Source organism: Staurois parvus, unplaced genomic scaffold, assembly GCF_062004578.1.
Source record: "Staurois parvus isolate SC_StPar_1 unplaced genomic scaffold, SC_StPar_1.0 ptg000306l, whole genome shotgun sequence".
Lineage (NCBI taxonomy): Eukaryota > Metazoa > Chordata > Amphibia > Anura > Ranidae > Staurois > Staurois parvus.
Genome location: NW_028318102.1, coordinates 827719 through 849057, shown reverse-complemented (window position 1 = coordinate 849057; position 21339 = coordinate 827719). Strand labels below are relative to the sequence as shown.

Genomic DNA, 21339 nt, shown 5'->3' with positions numbered 1-21339 from the left:
GAGAGAGAGAGAGAGAAAGGGATTTGGAGGGGAATCCCCATGCCAAAATGTAATAAAATAATGGCGTGGCGCCATGGAGTCTCCCCCAAAATCCATAACAGAGCCTTATCCGAGTATGCAGATACCACATACCTTCAAAGATTTATTTCCTTTGTTGAATTGCCTGCTTGGTTCACACTAGATGCGATTTAAAATTGCTCTTTTGGTTGGCAATTTCACCGTGTTTTCTGTAGATTTCCCAATAAGTTATTGCTTTCTCAATTGTGTTTTGCATTGCGATTTCTATTGTAGTCTATATGTAAAATCGCTACAAAATGCAGAAAAAGTTAGACAAGGACTATTTTTGAAATTGTGCTGCAGCAAATCGTGTATGTTAAGACACTCACATCCACATTCATTAGATCCGATATCAGGTACAATTTAAATTCCCAAATCACACCTGAAATCACGCACCCTGGATGCGACTTGGCATGCGATTTGCATGCCCTGCAACTTGCAAACTGCATGCTAAATTGCACCCGATGTGACTGGGGGCTAACCACACAGTCACATCTAATCCGATTTGGAAATCGGGCAATTTACAGTGAAGTCGCACAATTTCAACATTGGATTGGATGTGAACAGAACCTATAGCGGACAATAGGGTGCGACTTGGCCTATGATTTGCAAGTCCCCTGGCATGCAAATCGCATACCAAATCGTACTAGATGTGACTGGGGACAGTCACATCAAAGCGGATTTTGAAATCGTGCGACTTACACCATGGTCACATCAAGCCCAACTTTTAAAGCATGTGACTTACAGTGAAGTTGCATGATTTCAAAGTCGGGGGACAAGTGCGATCTGCAGGACATCTGACAGAGATCTCTCTGCAAATCGCACGAAAAGTAGTGTATTTACTACTTTATAAATCATTGCTGCTCCGACCAAGTTTGAACCACACCGATATGACCACTCTAATAACATGAGACTTGCAAATCGTATGCCAAGTCGCACCCTATCGTCCGCTATTAGAGCGGTTACATGGGTGCATTTCCGGCACTGATTTCTAAAGTAGTACACTTACTACTTTTGTGGCAATTTTCATAGACATCTGTCTCAGATGTCTTGCAAATCACAAGGAAATCATCAACTTCACTGTAAGTCACACGATTTCCAAATCCGCTTTGATGTGACTGAGGTGTAAGGTCTTTTTATGTTTGATTGATTTGATTGAGTGTTTTTCCAATTTATGGGAAATCCCTTATACTAGCAAAATTGAATTGCCTTTTAGTGACTGCCTAACTCATGCGATAATCTGGAGTGAATTGTGCCCATAGTGCCAATAAATATTGCCATGGGGTTCCCCTTCACATCCCTGTTCAATGTTCTGTTGTATGCTGCACAGGTACACTTCACTGTTGCTTTCTTTCTGACTCTGATTTGTGGGGCCTGTATGCCAAGGGTTAACGCAGGTGGGAAGAGGATTGGTGTTGGCTAATCAGGTGCAATCACTTTCTCTGACCAAATGAATGACAGTGGTGGGTGTGGCCTTCATTGGGGGTGGGGCCTTGTTTGGTGTGCTCCAAATCCAACCTATGTTATATAAAGACCTGCAGTAGTGGGTGGTTTGGCCGGGTAATAGGCCAGGTTATTTTCAGCAAGTTCTTGCCTGTGGTGGTTGGGGGGGGGGGAAGGAAGAGATATTGTGCTGAATTGCCCTCAGACCCCACTCAGTCTGTGTTTTGATGTGGGCTGTAAATGTTTTGCATTTTTTTCCTTCTAAAGTGTGTTTGTGTATTATTGTACAATGATGGTGTGTTTATTATCTTTGCATTGTAATCCTAACACATGTCAATTGCTCTGTTCTTCCAAATCTGCACTTGGCTTTAGTTTGCTTGCTTGTTTGTACTGAAATGCAGTTTTAGGACAAACCTGATCAGAAATGCCACATTCGTATTTACAAACAGGATATCCACAAATCTATTAACCAAAATATCCGCTTGAGCTTGCAACACACAATCTTGACTACACGCAGGATTATTATTCAAACCTTCTAAGAAACTCAGTAATCCTAATAATATTAAGTTAGATTACCAATATAGTACTGAATCAGTGCACTTTTTGGATCTCACTACTTTTAGGGCTAATGATATCTTACTTACCAAAACCTACTTTAAACCCACTGATAGAAATAGTTATCTGCCGATAGTTAGTGGTCATCACCCTCACTGGTTGAGGAATATTCCCAAAGGTCAGATAATGAGGGTAAGAAGGAACTGTAGTCAAGATTGTGTGTTTCAAGCTCAAGCGGATATTTTGGTTAATAGATTTGTGGATAAGGGCTATAAAGTGGATAAACTTAAGAACATAGTCGACCAGGTCCAGTTAATCCCCAGAGATCAGTTGTTGGCTGATAAATCAACACGGGTCATAAATGATAGACATCAATGGGGGTTTATTTCAAATTACCATATACAATATAAGGCTGTTGAGGATATTTTCCACAAACATTGGCACATCTTGAAGCTTGATAAGATATTAGGGAATGTTATCCCTGAGAAACCAGTGTTTGTTTATAGGAAGGCACCTACTATTGGTGATAAAATAGTTCAAAAAATTTTGGATCCCCCAAAGAATTTGAATATGTTTAAAGATAAAAAAGGTTTTTATTCATGTAAGAGATGCACTGCGTGTAGTCTGGTTAAACATAAATTTAAGGGGTTGGTCAGATTCATTTCCAATTCCAATCATAGGGAATTTGATATCTCTTCTTTCCTAACCTGTGATTCTACCCATGTAGTGTATGGCTTAGAATGTTCTTGTGGCCATATCTACATTGGAAGAACCAAGCGACAGCTTAAGGTTAGGGTACGCGAACATTTAATGAATATCAGTAAGGGGTACAAGTATCATAGTGTATCTCTACATTTTAAGAAATGTCACAATTGTGACCCAACTAATATTCAATTTTGGGCTATTGAATCTATTCCTAAAGCTTGGAGGGGTTCTAACAGAGTTAGGGAACTATCGAAATGTGAAACAAAATGGATATATTTGACTGAAGCTTTATCTCCTAAGGGATTAAATGTTGAACTGGATTTGAATTGCTTTATTAGTGATTTATGATTTATATTATATATTATTTTATTGATTGACTGTTTTTTTATTTTACTATTAAATTTTAATTTTACATATTATTTATATATATGTGTTGTATTTTTTTGGTGATACATATATATATATATTTTTTTTTTTCTTTGAATACTTATTTAAATTTGTAATTATGTCAAATTATTGATGTTATATTGATTTCTGTACACAAGATGGCGCTATTGTGAGCAGGTCATCTGGAGTTTATATACATTGAATCCTGCTTAGTAATAGTGATGCACCTTCAGGTGTTTTTGTGATTGGGCCAATTAGAAGGGATTAGGCTCTATAAGAGCGCCCTCCATGCACAGCTTACCACTCCCTCGAAAGAAGTCATTGGAAGAAACGCGTTAGAGTGTGGCTAGCCAGTGACATCACCACGCACGCCGATGCAAGTGTCCGGATCATGTGATCGCACTATCGCCATCTTGAGTGCAGGCAGGCCTGTGAGACGCTGGATACAGGGCTCTGAGCTCTGATGTAACAAATGCTTTACTTTTACTTGCTTATTGTGAGTGTGATTTTAAGGGGGGGTTTTTATAATAAATCTGTTGGATAATATTACACTATGGCGAGTTCTTTCTTTACCCACATGTGCTAATTTGTATATGAGAGGATCTTCTTTTGGAGTTTGTTTGGTGGAATACCGGATATATATTGATATGCTGATTGATTACCAACACATGAGGATCTTCTCTTGGAATCTGTTTGGTGAATGCTGGATATATACTAATATGCTGGTTAATTACTAGCACATGGTGAGTGTGCATTTTGATGGGGTGTTCTGAGCACTGAATATCACATTTGATGAAGGAGGATCTCAGTACTTCATTGAATGAGGATCATTGATAAATGGACTTTTTTGAATGGACTATATTGAGATCCCTTACTTATGAAACCTGGAACTGACTGAGCTGGTATACTCGGTCCATTTGAATGCATGGAAAATGCTGTGCATGCATTTCTGATGGTGAAAAAAGGCTCTGGAGAGGATCTGGTTATGGAACAGTTACAAAATGCTTCTAAACGCGGTTAACCATGTTTAATAGCATTTGGCGTTTGATACACCAGTAAAATCTACTCTTGAACTCAAGTTTGGTGCGTTAAAAAAACCTACTGTAAACTCTACTGCCTATAAATGACTGTAAACAAAGATGTGTACATGGACACATAGGAAAACATTAGGGAGAGTTCAGGGGCTGCTGAAAAAAGATGCTGAACAGCTCCTGAACGTCCATTTAGGAGCTACAGTGTACATGAACCATTACTAAACCTGGAGAATACAAAATCTGGTGCAGCTTCCAGGTATTGTGTCAAAGCTTAATAGAACAAGCTGAAGTTAAAAGCTGATATACATATACATACACATTGAGGTTAATATACTGTACAGTACTAAAATTGGAGAGTGCAAACTCTTGTGCAGTTCTGCATAGAAACCAATTGGCTTCCAGGTATTCTTGTCAAAGCTTAACTGAACAAGCTGATGTTAGAAGCTGATTGGCTACCATGCACAACTGCACCAGATTTTGCACTCTACAGTTTTAGTAAATCAACCCCATTAAGTATTACTAACAGATATAAAATGACTACAAGAACAGATGTTATACAGATGTTTTCGTATGACTATATGTACCATTTCAGCTATTCAGTTGGGTGGAAATCATAGTAGCCAAATTATTTCTATAAACAGGGCAGTTATTATTATTATACAGGATTTATATTGCGCCAACAGTTTGCTCAGCACTTTACAATATAACGGAAGACAATACAGCAAGGATACAGTTCAATACAAGAGGGTTAGGAGGGCCCTGCTCTTTGGAGCTTACAATCTAAGAGGGAGGGGTTGGTGGTACAAAAGGTAATAACTGTGGGAGATGAACTGACAGGAGAAATAGAAGATCTTAATTATTAGGTGAAGACAGAATAGGCTACCCTGAAGAGATAGGTTTCCAGAGAGTAGACAACAGTAGAATAGATTGGGGTAGAGAGTTCCAAAGGATGGGGGAGGCTCTGGAGAAGTCCTGGAGATGAGAATGGGAGGAGACAAAGGAGCTAGAGAGCAGGAGGTCGTGGGAGGAGCGGAGAGGACGGTTTGGGTGATATTTGGAGACCAGATTGGTGATGTAATTTTGGGCAGAGTTATAAATGGCTTTATATATTATTGTTAATGGTTTGAATTTTATTCGTTGTGCAAGGAGGGATTGGCAGAGAGGGATGGCAGATAGGGATTGGTTAGTAAGATGGATGAGTCTGGCAGCAGTATTCATGAAAGTCTGAAGAGGGGCTAGCATGCGATTTGGTAGGCCAATGATGGAGTTATAATAGTCAAGGTAGTTATTGGAAAATATTGTAAAAAATGTAATCTGCCATGACAACCTGCAAGTCAAAGTGTATCTAGAAGAAAAATGGCATATATTGAAAACTATTATTCCGTAGATGTGGTGCTTGCATTATTTTTCATTTATTAGGCTTGTTTCTCCTATATTTTTACCTTGTGATGATGCCAGTAGCACACCTTTAGTCCTAGGATGACCACGCTCCCTTACTGTCATATCTATGAAGGAGTAGCATTGTCTCCCAAGGCAGCTCTGCAGATTTGGTCTATAGAACCGCTCCACCTCTACTCATTTCTATGACCTGGGGAAGGTGTTCTGTAGTGAAAGTAAATTGGGCAAGGCTTATAACACCACTATAGAGCTCCAAAGCTTCTTTCCCTACTGGCAGATATCACAGAACATGAATCATACAAGGCGTTCTTTTGTAATATAAAAACAGTTGTGCAATGCAGTTAGAATGAACAGTCCAATAACAATTGCCTATATCACCGTGATTTCAAAAGCTGAGATGTAATTAAAAAAAATGAGTAATTCACTTAAGCCTGGTACACATGAGAATATCGGATGAATGATCATCCATTTTTTGCATGCTAGTCTCGTATCAAAAATGAAGAGGTTACAAAAATTATCGTAAGACAGAATACAACTTTGGATGTTGGTTCTGTTATCATATGAGAACACTTTTCACGCTTGTCCCTTCTGATAATTTTGCGTGAACTGTCATGATTGGCTTTCAAAAGCTGTGCAGTAATGATCAGATTATAGGACAATTGCTTTGAAAGCAAGATTTTTTTATCTGATTTTCTCATTGTGTGTACTAGGCATTAGAATGCAGTTTATGGTATAAGTATAGTTTGCCTGTGATATCAGAAGTGTACTAAAAAACTGATAGTACACCAGCCAGATGGTGCAGGAACATCCCACATCACAGGTTTGCTTCTGGATCAAATGTAAAAACACACATTTCACTCATGTAGCCATTCTACATAGATAATGCACATTTGCAGTTTACAAAGGGAAATGTGAAGATTTCATACATTGTGTTCTACAAACTATCAAACTATCTAACTCAAATCTCTGAACAGAGACAATAATATTAGTCTCAGAATGAGAGCCTGTTATCAGAAGATCATCTTGCTGTCAGATTCACAGGTCACAGCTCAAGAGCAAAGCAGAAGGAGCAGCCATGCTACACTGGCTTTGGATACATTTACAGAGCAAAGCCCAGCCAGGAGACTGATTTATCCATGCTTGTGCCACTAGACGCAGCTCTTATTTCACAAGCACGACATAAGTGTCCAGGCAATTTACTCTCATGGTCTTGGAAAAGAAATAATACATGGAAGAATGGTCTATTTTCTAGCCAGGGTACGATAATAGAGTGCATATCTTCAAACAGCGCTTGATTTAAAGCTGACCTTTTTAGTAAAAAATAGACTTTGCACCATCATAATTCTCCCCCCATCTTTTTTTTCTTTTTTTCACATTAGACTTGCCCCTTGCAACTATTTTTGCCCAGGCGAGAATGAGCCGTCAAATTTAAGTGGCTTATAGGGAATTATTATAGGCATTGGTGAAATTCCTCTTTAAAGTGTATGCACACCCAAAATCAGTTTTTTATAATGTTTAACATCATGTCCCACAGTTTACAGTTTTCTTTTCTTAATCATTTTTTTAAAATAAGTTTCTTACTTAGAGATCCTGCAGGTAAGAGAACTTCCTGTTGCAAGCTGACAATACTAAGCCACTGCCTCACAATTAAAAACAGTGTTGTCAGCCTGCCATGTGGGCTTCTTCAGTTGTACTTTGGGCAGGTATATCAGATAGGCAACCCAATGGGTAACTGAAGGAGCTCCCAGAGTAGGTTGACAAAGCTACTCTTAGTGAAAGGCAGGGAATTAGTTTGGTCAACCTGAAACAGGAATTACTGTTAAGTTTGCCATACACTGAGCAAATTTCACCAGGTTCTTAATGAACCATCTGAAACTTTATTAATGGATGGTCCTGTTGGCACTACTCTGCCTGCCATCCTTCAACTGAAAAATAAAAGGTGGAAAAATATTGGCCAAACAATGTCTGCATCCAATCAGATACAAGCACTCTTCGGTATTGTGACAGCTGGCAGCACTGGCTTTTAGAATGCTATAACTGCAGTGGGATATTCGTCCATCTGCGTTGTTTAGCAAGGATGGATTAATATGTTGGATTTCTTTTGTTCTGCCCACAAGCTAAACCTATTGAATCTTTATTTGTCTGGAAAGCTTTACTAGTAGACTCTCCAGATAAACATATTTTTTATAAATATATTACAAAATTTCTTAAGAAAACTGCCCACAATCAGAGTATAGCGTCAAGTCAATTAAACTCCTGGGATATTGATCTGGTCAGTTAGGGGGTTGTTAATCAGTTTCAGATGCTTTGCTGTTAATGAAATTAACAACAGATGCACTAGATGGGCAACAATGAGACGACACACAAAACAGGAATGATTTTGCAGGTGTAGGCCACTGACATTTTTTTCCTACTCGTTTCTGACTGTTTTCTCTAGTTTTGCATTTGGCTAGGGTCAGTGTCACTACTGGTAGAATGAGGCAATATCTGGACCCTACAGAGGTTGCACAGGCAGTCCAACTCCTCCAGGATTGCACATCAATGCATGTCATTGCCAGAAGGTGTGCTGTGTCTCCCAGCACAATCTCAAGAGCATGGAGGAGATCTCAGGAGACAGGCAGTTACTCTAGGAGAGCTGGACAGGGCCATAGGAGGTCCTTAACCCATCAGCAGAACTGTTATCTGCTCCTTTGTGCAAGGGGGAACAGGATGAGTACTGCCAGAGCCCTACAAAATTACCTCCAGCAGGCCACTGGTGTGAATGTCTCTGACCAAACATTCAGAAACAGACTTCATGAGGGTGGCCTGAGGACCCGATGTGCTCTAGTGGGTACTTTGCTCACTGGCTGGCACCATAGAGCTTGATTGGCATTTGCCATTGAACACCAGAGTAGGCAGGTCCACCACTAGTGCCCTGTGCTTTCCGCAGATGAGAGCAGGTTCACGCTGAGCACATGTGACAGACATGAAAGGGTCTGGAGAAGCCATGGAGAATGTTATGCTGCCTGTAACATTGTTCAGCATGACCATTTTGGTGGTGGGTCAGTGATGGTCTGGGGAGGCATATCCATGGAGGGACACACAGACCTCTACAGGCTAGACAATGGCACCCTGACTGCCATTAGGTATCAGGATGAAATCCTTGGACCCATTGTCAGACCCAATGCTGGTGCAGTGGGTCCTGGGTTCCTCCTGGTGCATGACAATGCCCTGCCTCATGTGGCGAGAGTATGCAGGCAGTTCCTGGAGGATGAAGGAATTGATACCATTGAATTGCCCGCACGCTCGCCTGACCTAAATCCAATAGAACACCTCTGGGATATCATGATTCGGTCCATCCGACGTCACTAGGTTGCACCTCAGATTGTCCAGGAGCTCAGGGATAGCCTGGTCCAGATTTGGGAGGAAATGCCCAAGGACACCATCCATCGTCTCATTAGAAGCATACCCCGACATTGTCAGGCATGCATACAAGCACGTGGGGGCCATACAAACTACTGAGTACCATCTTGAGTTGCTGCAATGAAATTTCAGCAAAATGGACTAGCCTGCTGCATAATTTTTTCACTTTGATTTTTGGGGTGTCTTTGAATATCAATAATTTTAATTTCCGTCAAACGATGGGGTATCCTTACGTTCCTAACACATTACCCAGTCCATATCAGTATAGCTATCTAGCATGCTATTTTTCTCCCTTGAGATCTGAGGTGTTTTTTTTGAGCAGTGTATATATATATATTGATATATTGGCTGTATTTCAACTGGAGGAAAAAATCATGTCCAATAACTATATAGCGAGGAACAGCCTTTTTGCCTGTGTCAACATTAGGCACATGCCTACTGTGCTTAATGGTAAATCATATCCTATTTCCGAACATAAGAGACAAATTCTCCCAAATTTTTGCTGTACTCTGTCCAGCAATCTGTGCATTACACCATCTTGTAGCCAATGCTCTGCGTAGTACACACTTCTATCCCTGCTATTCTGTGCATTACACACTCTTGACCCCTCCACTCTGTGCGTTACACACTCCTGACCCCTCCACTCTGTGCGTTACACACTCCTGACCCCTCCACTCTGTGCGTTACACACTCCTGACCCCTCCACTCTGTGCGCTACACACTCCTGAGTCTGGTGCTATACACACTGTTGTGTATTTCATATTTCTAACTACTGCACTCCTTAAGCTATGTTGTACGACAGTTGCTTGTTGCTCAGTAACAATGTTAACAAAGATCTTCTCCAAGGTGGGCTTTGTGTAGAAAAGCACAGGTAATGGAAAGTTTTAATTTTTTTCAAATCATTATGCTGAGGTTCATATGTATTGATTAGTCTTTTGCTTGGGGCACAGTAATTAAAAAATATTTTTTGGGGGTACAGGGAGTGTTGCATAAGTTACCATGTACTGTGCACAGTGATTAGACTCAGGTTTTAAGCCCCTCCCACTGTCAGCAAATGTTTGGCATCCACACAAGTCACTGCAGCATAATGCTTGTGTTGCCTAAATGTTTTTCTCTTGGTGCGAAGGACTGATCCCCCCCCCCATGCCAAGAGAAAAATGTCACTGTTCACATCCACATCTTTGGATTTTGTGGGTCTGATGCATATATTAGGGGCAAGATAATTTCTTGAGAACAGCAAATACTTAAGCAAACAAATGTCAAGAAAAAAACAGTAACTCAGGAACAGAGCTGAGCAGTTGGCAGAAATGCAACATACGGAAAATGCTGACTTATTTCTGTAGTAAAACAAATGCAACTGGCAGCAAACTGCAATTGTTTTAATTTAAATTTACCCAGTCACCAATTGAAAAAAATGCTAGCATAAGCACAAAGATCAAGTATTTAAATGCTTACTTACATTAGTTTTCTTTTCCATATTTTTTTAAAGCTGAAGTTTAGCTGAAAAATCCCTACAATCTTAGTAACACTTACCTGTAATGAAGGATGTTCCAAAATGTGCAGGCAGCAAAATCATGGATGAATCTTCACAGCAGGGATGCCTGTCCTCTCCTGACCCTTAATTTCTGCTGCTGCAACCGTTAACAGCTTGAAGTCTTCAGGTAGAACAGCAATACAGATGATCCAATGGAAACACGCCCTCTTCCTTCCTCCTTCTCCACCATTGAGAAAAGTAATTTCATTTATTACACTGCTTGATCCATGAGTGGGGGAGAGTCTGATCAGTCACAGGATTACCTCCTCTATTCATAGATCATGTTACATGCAGTGGAATCAGTGAAATAACTTTTCCTAATGGAGGAAGTGGTATGTCCCCATTGGACCATCTGTAAAACTGTTCTGCCTGAAGACCCAAAGCTGTTAACCACTGTAGTTCCAGATTTGCAGAGCCGGGAAGCAGACAGGCATCCCTGCAGTAAAGATTTATCCAAGATCCAGCTGCCTGCACGACATGAGACATGCTTCATTACAGGGAAGTATTGTGGCTAAAGCTGTCTGTATTTTATTGCTAAAAGTCAGTGTTAATGCAATGGAAATGTGTTGTTGGTTTGAATCCCAACCACGGCACCACTTGCATGGAGTTTGCATGTTCTCCCTGTGCCTGAGTGGGTTCCCACACTCCAAAGACATGCTGGTAGGGTAATGGGCTCCTGTCTAAATTGGCCCTAGTATGTGTTAATATGAATCTGAGTTAGGGACCTTAGATTGTACACTCCTTGAGCCTGGGTTCACATATATGCGGTGCGGTATATCGCATGTGATTCGCACAGGAACTGCACCGCATTCCTGTGCAAATCACATGCGATTTGTGCGATTGGAGCCATACATTTTGTGTGGCTCTAATTGCACCGGACCGGCACCAAAAAGGTGCAGGGCCCTTTTTTGGGTTCACACTAGAATCTGATCGCATGGGTATTCACATCTATGCGATCCAATTCTGCACATCGCACCACATTTTGTTGACCGCTTTTGGGGTGTTGTTAAAATATTCACCCGCAGCGGTTTGCATGAACGGGTGCGATTCTGATGCTGTGCCGAATTCGCACAGAAAACGCTACGAATTCTGCACCACATCAGTGTGAACCAAGGCTGAGGGTTAGGGACTGATGTGAATGTACATATAGGTACCTTCTCACCAAGCTGCTTGGCGATAGTTTGGTAGCCCAGTCCAGCCTTGTGTAGGTCTACAATCTTGTCCCTGACATCCTTGGACAGCTATTTGGTCTTTGCCATGGTGAAGAGTTTGGAATGTGATTGATTACTCCTGTGGACAGGTGTCTTTATACAGGTAACAACATGAGATTAGCAGCACTCCCTTTGAGACTGCTTCTAATCTCAGCTTATTACCTGTATGAAAGACACCTGGTAGCCAGAAATCCTGCCGAATGATAGGGGATCAAATACAGTTGTGTTCAAAATAATAGCATTCAGACATCACTAACCTGATCAATCACTGTTTTTGGTAGAAATGATATTTCTACATGGCAAATAATTTACTCGCAGGTGTAGTAGAGTAATAGGAATCCAACAGATCCAACAGTCATGACATGCATGCTGCTGATTCTGTGTAATTGAATCACTAATTGATGTTCAAAATAATAGCAGTGAGGAGTTCTATTAGTGAGGTCATTCATTCTTTGAAAAACAGGTGGCAATTATTGCCCTTATTTAAGGAAGGAAGGCAGCCAATGTTGTACATGTTGGTTACAGTGCATTTCTCCCTGAAATTCTGAGGAAAATGGGTCGTTCCAGACATTGTTCAGAAGAACAATGTGCCTTGATTAAAAAGTTGATTGGAGAGGGGAAAACATATAAAGAGGTGCAGAAAATGATAGGCTGCTCAGCTAAAATGATCGCAAATGCTTTAAAATGGCAACCAAAACCTGAAAGATGTGGAAGAAAGCGAAAAACAACCATTCGAATGGATAGAAGAATAGCCAAAATGGAAAGGACTCAGCCAACAATCAGCTCCAGGAAGATCAAAGAAGGTCTAAAGTTACCTGTGAGTACTGTTATAATTAGAATATGCCTATGTGAAGCCAAGCTATCTGCAAGAAGCCCCTGCAAAGTTCCACTGTTGAAAAAAAGACGTGCTGAAGAGGTTACAATTTGCCAAAGAGCACATTGACTGGCCTAAAGAGAAATGGCGCAACATTTTGTGGACTGATGAAAGTAAGATTGTTCTTTTTGGGTCTAGTGGCCGGAGACAGTTTGTCAGACGACCCCCAAACACTGAATTCAAGCCACAGTACACTGTGAAGACAGTGAAGCATGGTTGTGCAAGCATCATGATATGGGGATGTTTCTCATACTACGCTGTTGGGCTTATTTATCGCATACCAGAGATCATGGATCAGTTTGAATACATCAGAATACTTGAAGAGGTCATGCTGCCTTATGCTGAAGAGGAAATGCCCTTGAAATGGGTGTTCCAACAAGACAATGACCCCAAACACACCAGTAAACGTGCAACATCTTGGTTTCAGACTAACAAGATTGATGTTATGGAGTGGCCAGCCCAATCCTCGGATCTTAATCCAATAGAAAACTTGTGGGGTGACATCAAAAATGCAGTTTCTGAGGCAAAACCAAGAAATAGAGAAGAACTGTGGAATGTAGTCCAATCATCCTGGGCTGGAATACCTGTTCACAGATGCCAGAAGTTGGTTGACTCCATGCAACACAGATGTACAGCAGTTCTCAGAAACAGTGCTTATACAACTAAATATTAATTGATTCAAAGGAAAGCAAAATCTTCAAACATTTTTCAGTTTATATAGTGAATGTTTGAGTTTGTAAAGAAGAATACAAACACTGCTATTTTTTTGAACAGTCTAATATTGACTTTTCTTCAATTTTTTTAGAGGAACAACACAAATTTGATATATTTTTCTTCATGTTTTGATTTGAAATAGAATGTGTAGTGTTCCCAATGCATTTGTGTGTATGGAAATAAAAGCTATTAGAAGGATTTTGAGCTTTATTCACTTTTTTCAACACATTGCTATTGTTTTGAACACAACAGTACTTATTTCCCTCATGATCATGCAAATCAGTGCATAATTCGTTAGACATGCATTTCTTTAGAATTTTTTGTTGCTATTCTGTCTCTCAGTGTTACAATAAACATACCATTCACCTACCATTCAATGTTTAGACTGATCATTTCTTTGTGAGTGGGCAAACATTCACAATCAGCAAAGGATCAAATACTTATTTCCTTCAGTGTAAAGTGCTGCATAAATTGATATCGCTATATAAGTAACTGTAATAAATAATGTGCCTTTGAACTTGCTAGGAATCATGACTAGTCAATCTCCCAGTAAAGCACCCTTTCTTCTTCAGGAATGTCTGTCTGTGCTGACTCATCATCTCTACCCCTTCATTCACCTCCCGACATAACCCTTTACATAGTTGCCAGGGGAAGATTGAAAGGGTGAGTGACAGCTTTGAGTATGACATCCAGGATGGCAGCACCTAGGAGTAGTCTCAGGGCTTTGGATGTCTACACTAGGGAAGCTTTTACAGGCGTATTCCATGCATAATACATGTTAAACGCATTATATTATGAGAATATTTTTGTTGAAATGAATGGCCTGGTGATATGTCCACTGTAGCGGATATCTACACTGTCAGCACAATTTTATGATACCATGATAACACCAGGCTAACCGTTTTTATAGTCGTGCATATTTCTAGGGAGAAATCAAAAGTGCTAACCACATTTAATCATGCAATAGCACACAATATAAACCGTACTGACAAGTACATACAGTATATACACAGTCTTGGATATATTCCCTTTTCTAGATAAGTCACAATTAACAGAATTTCTGCATGTGTCTGATTAAACAATAGATACTAAGTCATTTGGTTGACCTGAATTTTCTAGCCTTGTGCTTTCTTATCCATGGAACCACCTCTTTTAGGGTATAAATAAAAGAGAAAAAGAGAAAACAAAGACAGAGGCCTTGGAAGAGGCTCCTTTTAGTGTGGTAGAGAGTTCAATACAATGCATGCAGAGAGGATAAAATGCAATGATGTGTTCACATGATGAGGTTACTGAGCTCCCTTTTGTGGGATCAGACAACTTGGCCACAAACCTTCAGGGAATATAGCTGTCCCTGCGCATAAAGTGATCACACTCAATGCTCAGTGTGTGATCCAGTCAATCCAACGCACTGCGGTCTCTGGAGTGTATTTACATAAAGAAATCTTTGAGCCCCAAAAGATAGGAAAGTGGTGACATCATAGGTGCCCAAATGTAAAGGAGAAGCAGAGAAGTTAATTCTTCCTAAAGCTAATATTTATTTCCAACTGAATATTATAAAAAAACCTGTCAACATGTTTTGTGGCACTATACTGGCCACTTCCTTTGTGCCACTATACTTGCCACTTTAACAAGTTCAGCTCTATAGCAATTTATTTTTTAATTTTTTGCACACATGTAAAAATCTTGACTTTTGGCCAAAAAATGACCTAAACTCCTAGAACATTATATATTTTCTGAAAGCAGAGGCCATGTAGAAAAAAAACATGATAGTTGCAAATTTCTGTTACATGACATTTGTGCAACTGTTTATTAAATACAAATTTTCAGGAAAATTATAATAAAATGAATGTTTGTTGAATTAGACACAAGATAATACCCATTTTTTTGTAAAATGTACAAGATGAGGTTGTGTCAAGTAAATAGATAAAATAAATAGTAAATAGATAACGTGCCATGTTTTAAAATTGTGTGTGCCCGTGACAGAATTATTGCTTTCCTTCTGATGTTCGCAGCAATATGTTACACATGTGTGCACAAGGCAATGGGGGTTATGATAATTTTTTTAATACCTTTTATTACAATTTAATTTTTTCAAACTTTTTTTCTTATATGTGTTTGTTTACTTGATTGCTATTACAAAGGGTGAATAAATCCTTATGTGATAACATTGGGCAGGTGACAGGTACTTTTTTTTTGAGACATTAGAGGCCTAAAAGTCCTTGATGTCTCCTCTGCTCTCCAGAGCATCTAACCAAGCACAGATTGGCTTTGATAGATGTGTCCTCTGGCTGTATTGGCCAGGAAATGGTGGATCTGAAACAAAATCATTGCTGCTGTCTCATATCGCTCTCCCCCTTGAAGCCAGCGGTTGTGTTTCAAGGCTCCCAGTAAAAGCATGAGAGCCCACGATTAATGGGGGGGGGGGGCAAATTTATCAGTGCCTAAAGATCCACCACATCACTTTCACTTTCAAGCCGCCTGAACAAAACAAGCACAAGCTGTTGGCTGTTACTGCAGCTGTCAGTTTGTGATTTAGCCCCCGGTCACATCAAAGCCACTTTTGAAATTGTGCGACTTACAGTGAAGTCACACGATTTCAAAATAGGATGACCTTCTGATTTCAGCTGTAATTTGCAAGACATTCGGCACAGATATCTATGCAAATCGCAGCAAAAGTAGTGCATGTGCTACTTTAGAAATCGGTGCGGCTCTAACCAAGTCAGAACCGCGTCGATATCACCGCTCTAATAGCCAGGGGCGGACTGACCATTTGGAAACTCGGGGTCAGTAGGGGGCCCCATGAGATGCCCCTGGTACCTTTTTCATAGGCTTTTTAGAGTTTGGGCAAGGACATAGGGGCCTGATGATCCCCTATTGCCCGGGGGCCCCATGAATTGTCACTACCATTCACCTACCAATCACTACCATTCACCTAAGACAGTGGTCTCTAAACTGCACCCCAGTGGGGCCTGATGCAACCCTTTGCTTGCATTTATCCAGCTCTTGGGGCACTATTTCATTCACTGAAACCAACAATCAGCCATAATCCCCTCACAAACACACTGAGCCTAATGGAGGGGCACAATTTCTCCCAATGACACCAAAGATGGGGCATTGTTTTTCTTCCCTGTTTTTGACACTTCTTCTAGTACTATGATACAAAATTATAAGCTGTGCAGTTCACCAATCATAAGAAAAATTTGTACACCTTGATCGCTTGTGCTCTCACCTGGTGTGTATGACCAAACATTTAAGTGAGGTCATAAAAGACTTGTGTCCCTTTAATGGGGCTGAATGGTAAATGGATGGGATGATTCCTTTCTCACACTTCTTCTTCTCCTAACCGCCAGGGACATCTCCCCAATCCCTGGTCCCTCACCACCTCACTCACCCACTAGGCACCCTCCTACTCTCACAAACTACCGCAACCTCCTCAACCTAATACCTGTCCCCCTCCTCCCCACATCCACCCCTCCATTCTTGGTTGTACTCCTGAACACCCGATCAGTTTGCAACAAGCTCACCGCCATCCATGACCTCTTTATCTCCCACTCCCTCAACCTCCTAGCAGTCACCAAAACCTGGATCCAAGCCACTGACTCCTCCTCCCCTGCTGCACTCTCCTATGGAGGTCTCGTTTGGTCCCATTCACCCAGACTGAGCGGTCGTAGAGGTGGTGGGGATGGCATGCTCTTGTCACCGCTGAGCACTTTCCATGTCCTCCCAAACCCACCCTCTCTATCCTTCTCCTCCTTCGAGGCCCACTGCATCCGACTCTTCTCTCCCACCCCTCTGAGGATTGCAGTAATCTATTGGCATCCTGGACCCGTATCCTGCCTCCTCGACGATTTTTCCGCCTGGCTACCCTTCTTCAATATCCCTATCAATGTCAACAACCCAGCTATATCCCAACTCCTCCACTTAACCTCTTCTTTTGCACTCACACAGTGCACACAGTCCTCCACCCACACAACGGGAACACCCTGGACCTCGTTTTCTCTCATCTCTGCACCCCCCACAACCTCACAAACACCCCTTTCCCTCTCTCTGACCACAACCTCATTACGTTCTCCATCTCCCCGTCCTCAAACACCTCCCCCCCAAATGTCAAACCATCACCAGCCGTAACCTCTGCAACCTGAACCCGGCCCCTCTCCACTCTGCAGCTGACAGTCTTTACGACAGTATCCTCTCACTGTCCTGCCCTGACCTGGCCGTTACTGCGTATAACAACTCGCTGTCAGCTGCCTTAGACTCCTTAGCACCCCTAACCACACGCAGCATTAGACCCCGACCGCTTCAACCCTGGCAGAATGACCACACCAATCTTAAATGATGCAGTCACGTGCTGGAGCAATTATGGCGCAAAACCAGATCCCCTCAAGCGTTCACCCTTTACAAATCCGCCTTCCTCACCTCTATACCTCCTCACTCCACACCGCCAAACAAGCCTACTTCGTAACCCTCAATACCCTCTCCACCTGTCCTCGCTGGCTCTTCTCCACTTTCAACTCCCTACTCTCTACCCCCTCCCCCCACCTCCACCCAGTGCCTCACTCACTGCCCACGAGATTGCCAACCACTTCCAAAACAAGATCAACGCAATCCGCAAGGACATCACCAATGCTCAATCTACCTCCCCACCTAGCCTCCCTCCCACGATAACCCCCTCAACTCTCCCTTCCTCTGACCTCGCAACCGCCCTGACCCCCACCACACCCAACATCCCTCACACTAAAACTTCCCCAACACTCCACTCCTTCAGCCTTGCTACCACTGAAGAGGTCACTAAGGTCTTCTCAGAAGCCCGCCTCACCACTTGCCCCCTTGACCCTGTCCCCACACAACTCCTCCGGTCTCCCTCCTCCTCCATTCTACGCTCCCTCGCCCACATCTTCAATCTCTCCTTCTCTACTGGCACATTCCCCTCCCCCCTAAAGCACGTGCACATCACTCTCATACTCAAGAAAACCCTCCCTGGACCCCACCGACCTGAGCAACCTTAGACCCATCTCCCTGCTGCCATTCACATCCAAATTCCTTGAGCGCTTAGTCTACAATTGCCTAAGCTCCCATCTCAATGACAACAACCTCCTTGATCCACTACAGTCTGGCTTCCGTCCCCTACACTCCACTGAAACCGCCCTACTCAAAATCGCTAATGACCTGCTAACCGCCAAAGCTAATGGCCACTACTCAGTCCTCCTACTCCTCGAACTCTCCGCGGTCTTCGACACAGTTGACCACCCCCTCCTCCTTAATAAACTATACTCCCTTGGCATCAGAGACTCCGCTCTCTTCTGGCTCTCCTCCTATCTATCCCAACGCTCCTTCAGCGTTACCTATAACTCTGCCACCTCCCCCTCTCTCCCCCTCTCTGTTGGGGTCCTCCAAGACTCTGTCCTCGGGCCCCTTCTCTTCTCCATCTACACCCCTCCTCCCTTGGCCAACTGATACACTCCCACAGCTTAAACTACCACCTTTGCGCCGATGACACGCAAATCTACCTCTCTACCCCTCGCCTCACCCCTTTAGTCTCCACCCGAATCACCTGCCTACTGAACGACATATCAGACTGGATGTCACTCCACTTCCTCAAATTAAACCTTTCCAAAACCGAGCTCCTAATTTTCCCCCGCGCCCCCCCCCCCACTCTCTCCCTCACGACCAACAACGCCACCATCAGTCCCACCCCGCAAGCCAAAGTCCTAGGTGTCACTCTAGACTCAAATCTGTCCTTCCAACCCCATGTCCAATTGCTGGCAAACTCATGCAGGCTCCACTTCCACAACATCTCCAAAATACGTACGTTCCTAACCCCAGACACTACTAAACAACTCATTCACTCCCTTATCTCACGACTCGACTACTGCAACTCCCTCCTCACCGGCCTACCTCATCACAGACTATCCCCGCTTCAGTCTATCCTGAACTCAGTGGCCAGACTCATCCACCTTACCAACCGCTCTGCATCTGCCACCCCCCTCTGTCATTCCCTCCATTGGCTTCCGATTGCCCAATGCATTAAATTCAAACTACTAACATTGATGTACAAAGCCATTCATAACACTGCCCCAAACTACCTCACCGACCTGATATCCAAATACCACCCAACCCGTACCCTTCGCTCCTCACAAGACCTCCTACTTTCTAGCTCCCTGGTCTCCTCCTCCCATGCCCGACTGCAGGACTTCTCCAGGATTTCCCCCATCCTCTGGAACTCACTACCCCAATCCATCAGACTGTCACTTACCCTCCCCACCTTTAGGCGCACCCTGAAAACCCATCTCTTCAGGGAAGCCTACCCCACCCTCACCTAACAGCTGATCTCCTCCACTCCTCCTACCACTCCATCCCCCACAGCCACTTCCTCCTGTACCACTATCCCCTCCCTCCTAGATTGTAAGCTCGAAAGAGCAGGGCCCTTGAACCTCTTGTATATTGTTTTGTTACTGTATTGTCTCATGTACTGTCCCCCACTATATTGTACAGCGCTGAGCAAACTTTTTGGCGCTATATACAGTAAATACTGTATAATAATAATAATAATGATTCCTCTATCCCTGGGATGGATGAATGGATGGGTGGATGTATGAACGGAGTGTTCCCTCTTTCCAGCAGGGGGTCTCCTTGCTTTCTTATAGATTTTCCTGGAGCCTAATAGATGGACAGGAGTATCCCTCTTCCCACTAGGGGGTCTCCTTGCTTCCTTAGGAATTTTCTTTTTGTCAAACAGTTGGTCTTTTTCTCAGGCCTGGACATATGCTTCCTAGTGTGCCTGTTCACACACTCGCTGCTTTCTGCAGCACATGATTTTCCTCTCAGCGAGTAGTGGTTAATAATTCCTACTCTGAATGGTCTGGGGTCATCAGTGGTGTACCCCAAGGTACAGTGTTGGGACCCTTACTTTTTAATATATTTATAAACGATATAGGGTCTGAGATTAAAAATCCCATTTCAGTTTTTGCAGATGACACCAAGCTGTGCAGTGGAATAACGTCCTTACAGGATGTCTCCAACTTACAAGCTGACCTCAATGCACTGTTTAATTGGGAAACTATGTGGCAAATGAGGTTTAATGTTGATAAATGTAAGGTTATGCACTTTGGGGTTAAGAATATGCATGCATCATACATACTAGGGGGAGTACAACTGGGGGAATCAATGGTAGAAAAGATTCTGGGGGTTCTGGTAGATCACAAGCTTAATAATGGCATGCAATGCCAAGCTGCGGTTTCTAAAGCGAGCAAAATCCTCTCTTGTATTAAAAGAGTTATAGACTCCAGAGAGAGAGATATCATATTACCCCGGTACAAATCATTAGTAAGACCTCATCTGGAACATGCAGTTCAGTTTTGGGCACCAATTCACAAAAAGAACATTGGGGAACTGGAGAAAGTACAGAGAAGGGCAACCAAACTGATACGAGGCATGAAGGAGCTCAGCTATGATGAAAGATCAGAGGAACTGAATTTGAGAAGAGGAGATTAAGGGGGGATATCATCAACATGTATAAATACATCAGTGGTTCATATAGTGAACTCGGTGTAGAGTTATTCACCCTGAAGTCATCACAGAGGACAAGGTGGCAATCTTTACGTCTGGAGGAAAAGAAATGTAATCTCCAAACACGGAAAGGTTTCTTCACAGTGAGAGCTGTGAAAATGTGGAATAGACTCCCTCAAGAGTTGGTTCTGGCCAGCTCAGTGGATTGCTTCAAAAAAGGCCTGGATTCTTTCCTAGATACACAGAATATACTGTAACTGGATACTAATATTTATAGGTAAAGTTGATCCAGGGAATATTCTTTTTGTCAAACAGTTGGTCTTTTTCTCAGGCCTGGACATATGCTTCCTAGTGTGCCTGTTCACACACTCGCTGCTTTCTGCAGCACATGATTTTCCTCTCAGCGAGTAGTGGTTAATAATTCCTACTCTGAATGGTCTGGGGTCATCAGTGGTGTACCCCAAGGTACAGTGTTGGGACCCTTACTTTTTAATATATTTATAAACGATATAGGGTCTG

At 42.4% G+C, this 21339-nt stretch overlaps 2 protein-coding genes across 2 annotated transcripts in view; one reads left to right on the top strand and one right to left on the bottom strand.

Moving 5' to 3' along the window:
- Positions 1-21339, bottom strand: part of SH2D4B (SH2 domain containing 4B) — a 418243-nt gene that overhangs the window by 88379 nt on the left and 308525 nt on the right. The gene's annotated exons all lie outside the window — the stretch shown is intronic.
- On the top strand, positions 2242-3108 carry LOC149457698 (uncharacterized). Its single transcript, XM_089683338.1, has one exon. It carries the CDS (start codon positions 2242-2244, stop codon positions 3106-3108), a length of 867 nt encoding a protein of 288 aa, XP_089539464.1.

Excerpts from the sequence above, each read along its gene's own strand:
- LOC149457698 (XM_089683338.1), top strand. The coding sequence starts at position 2,242 with ATGAGGGTAAGAAGGAACTGTAGTCAAGATTGTGTGTTTCAAGCTCAA.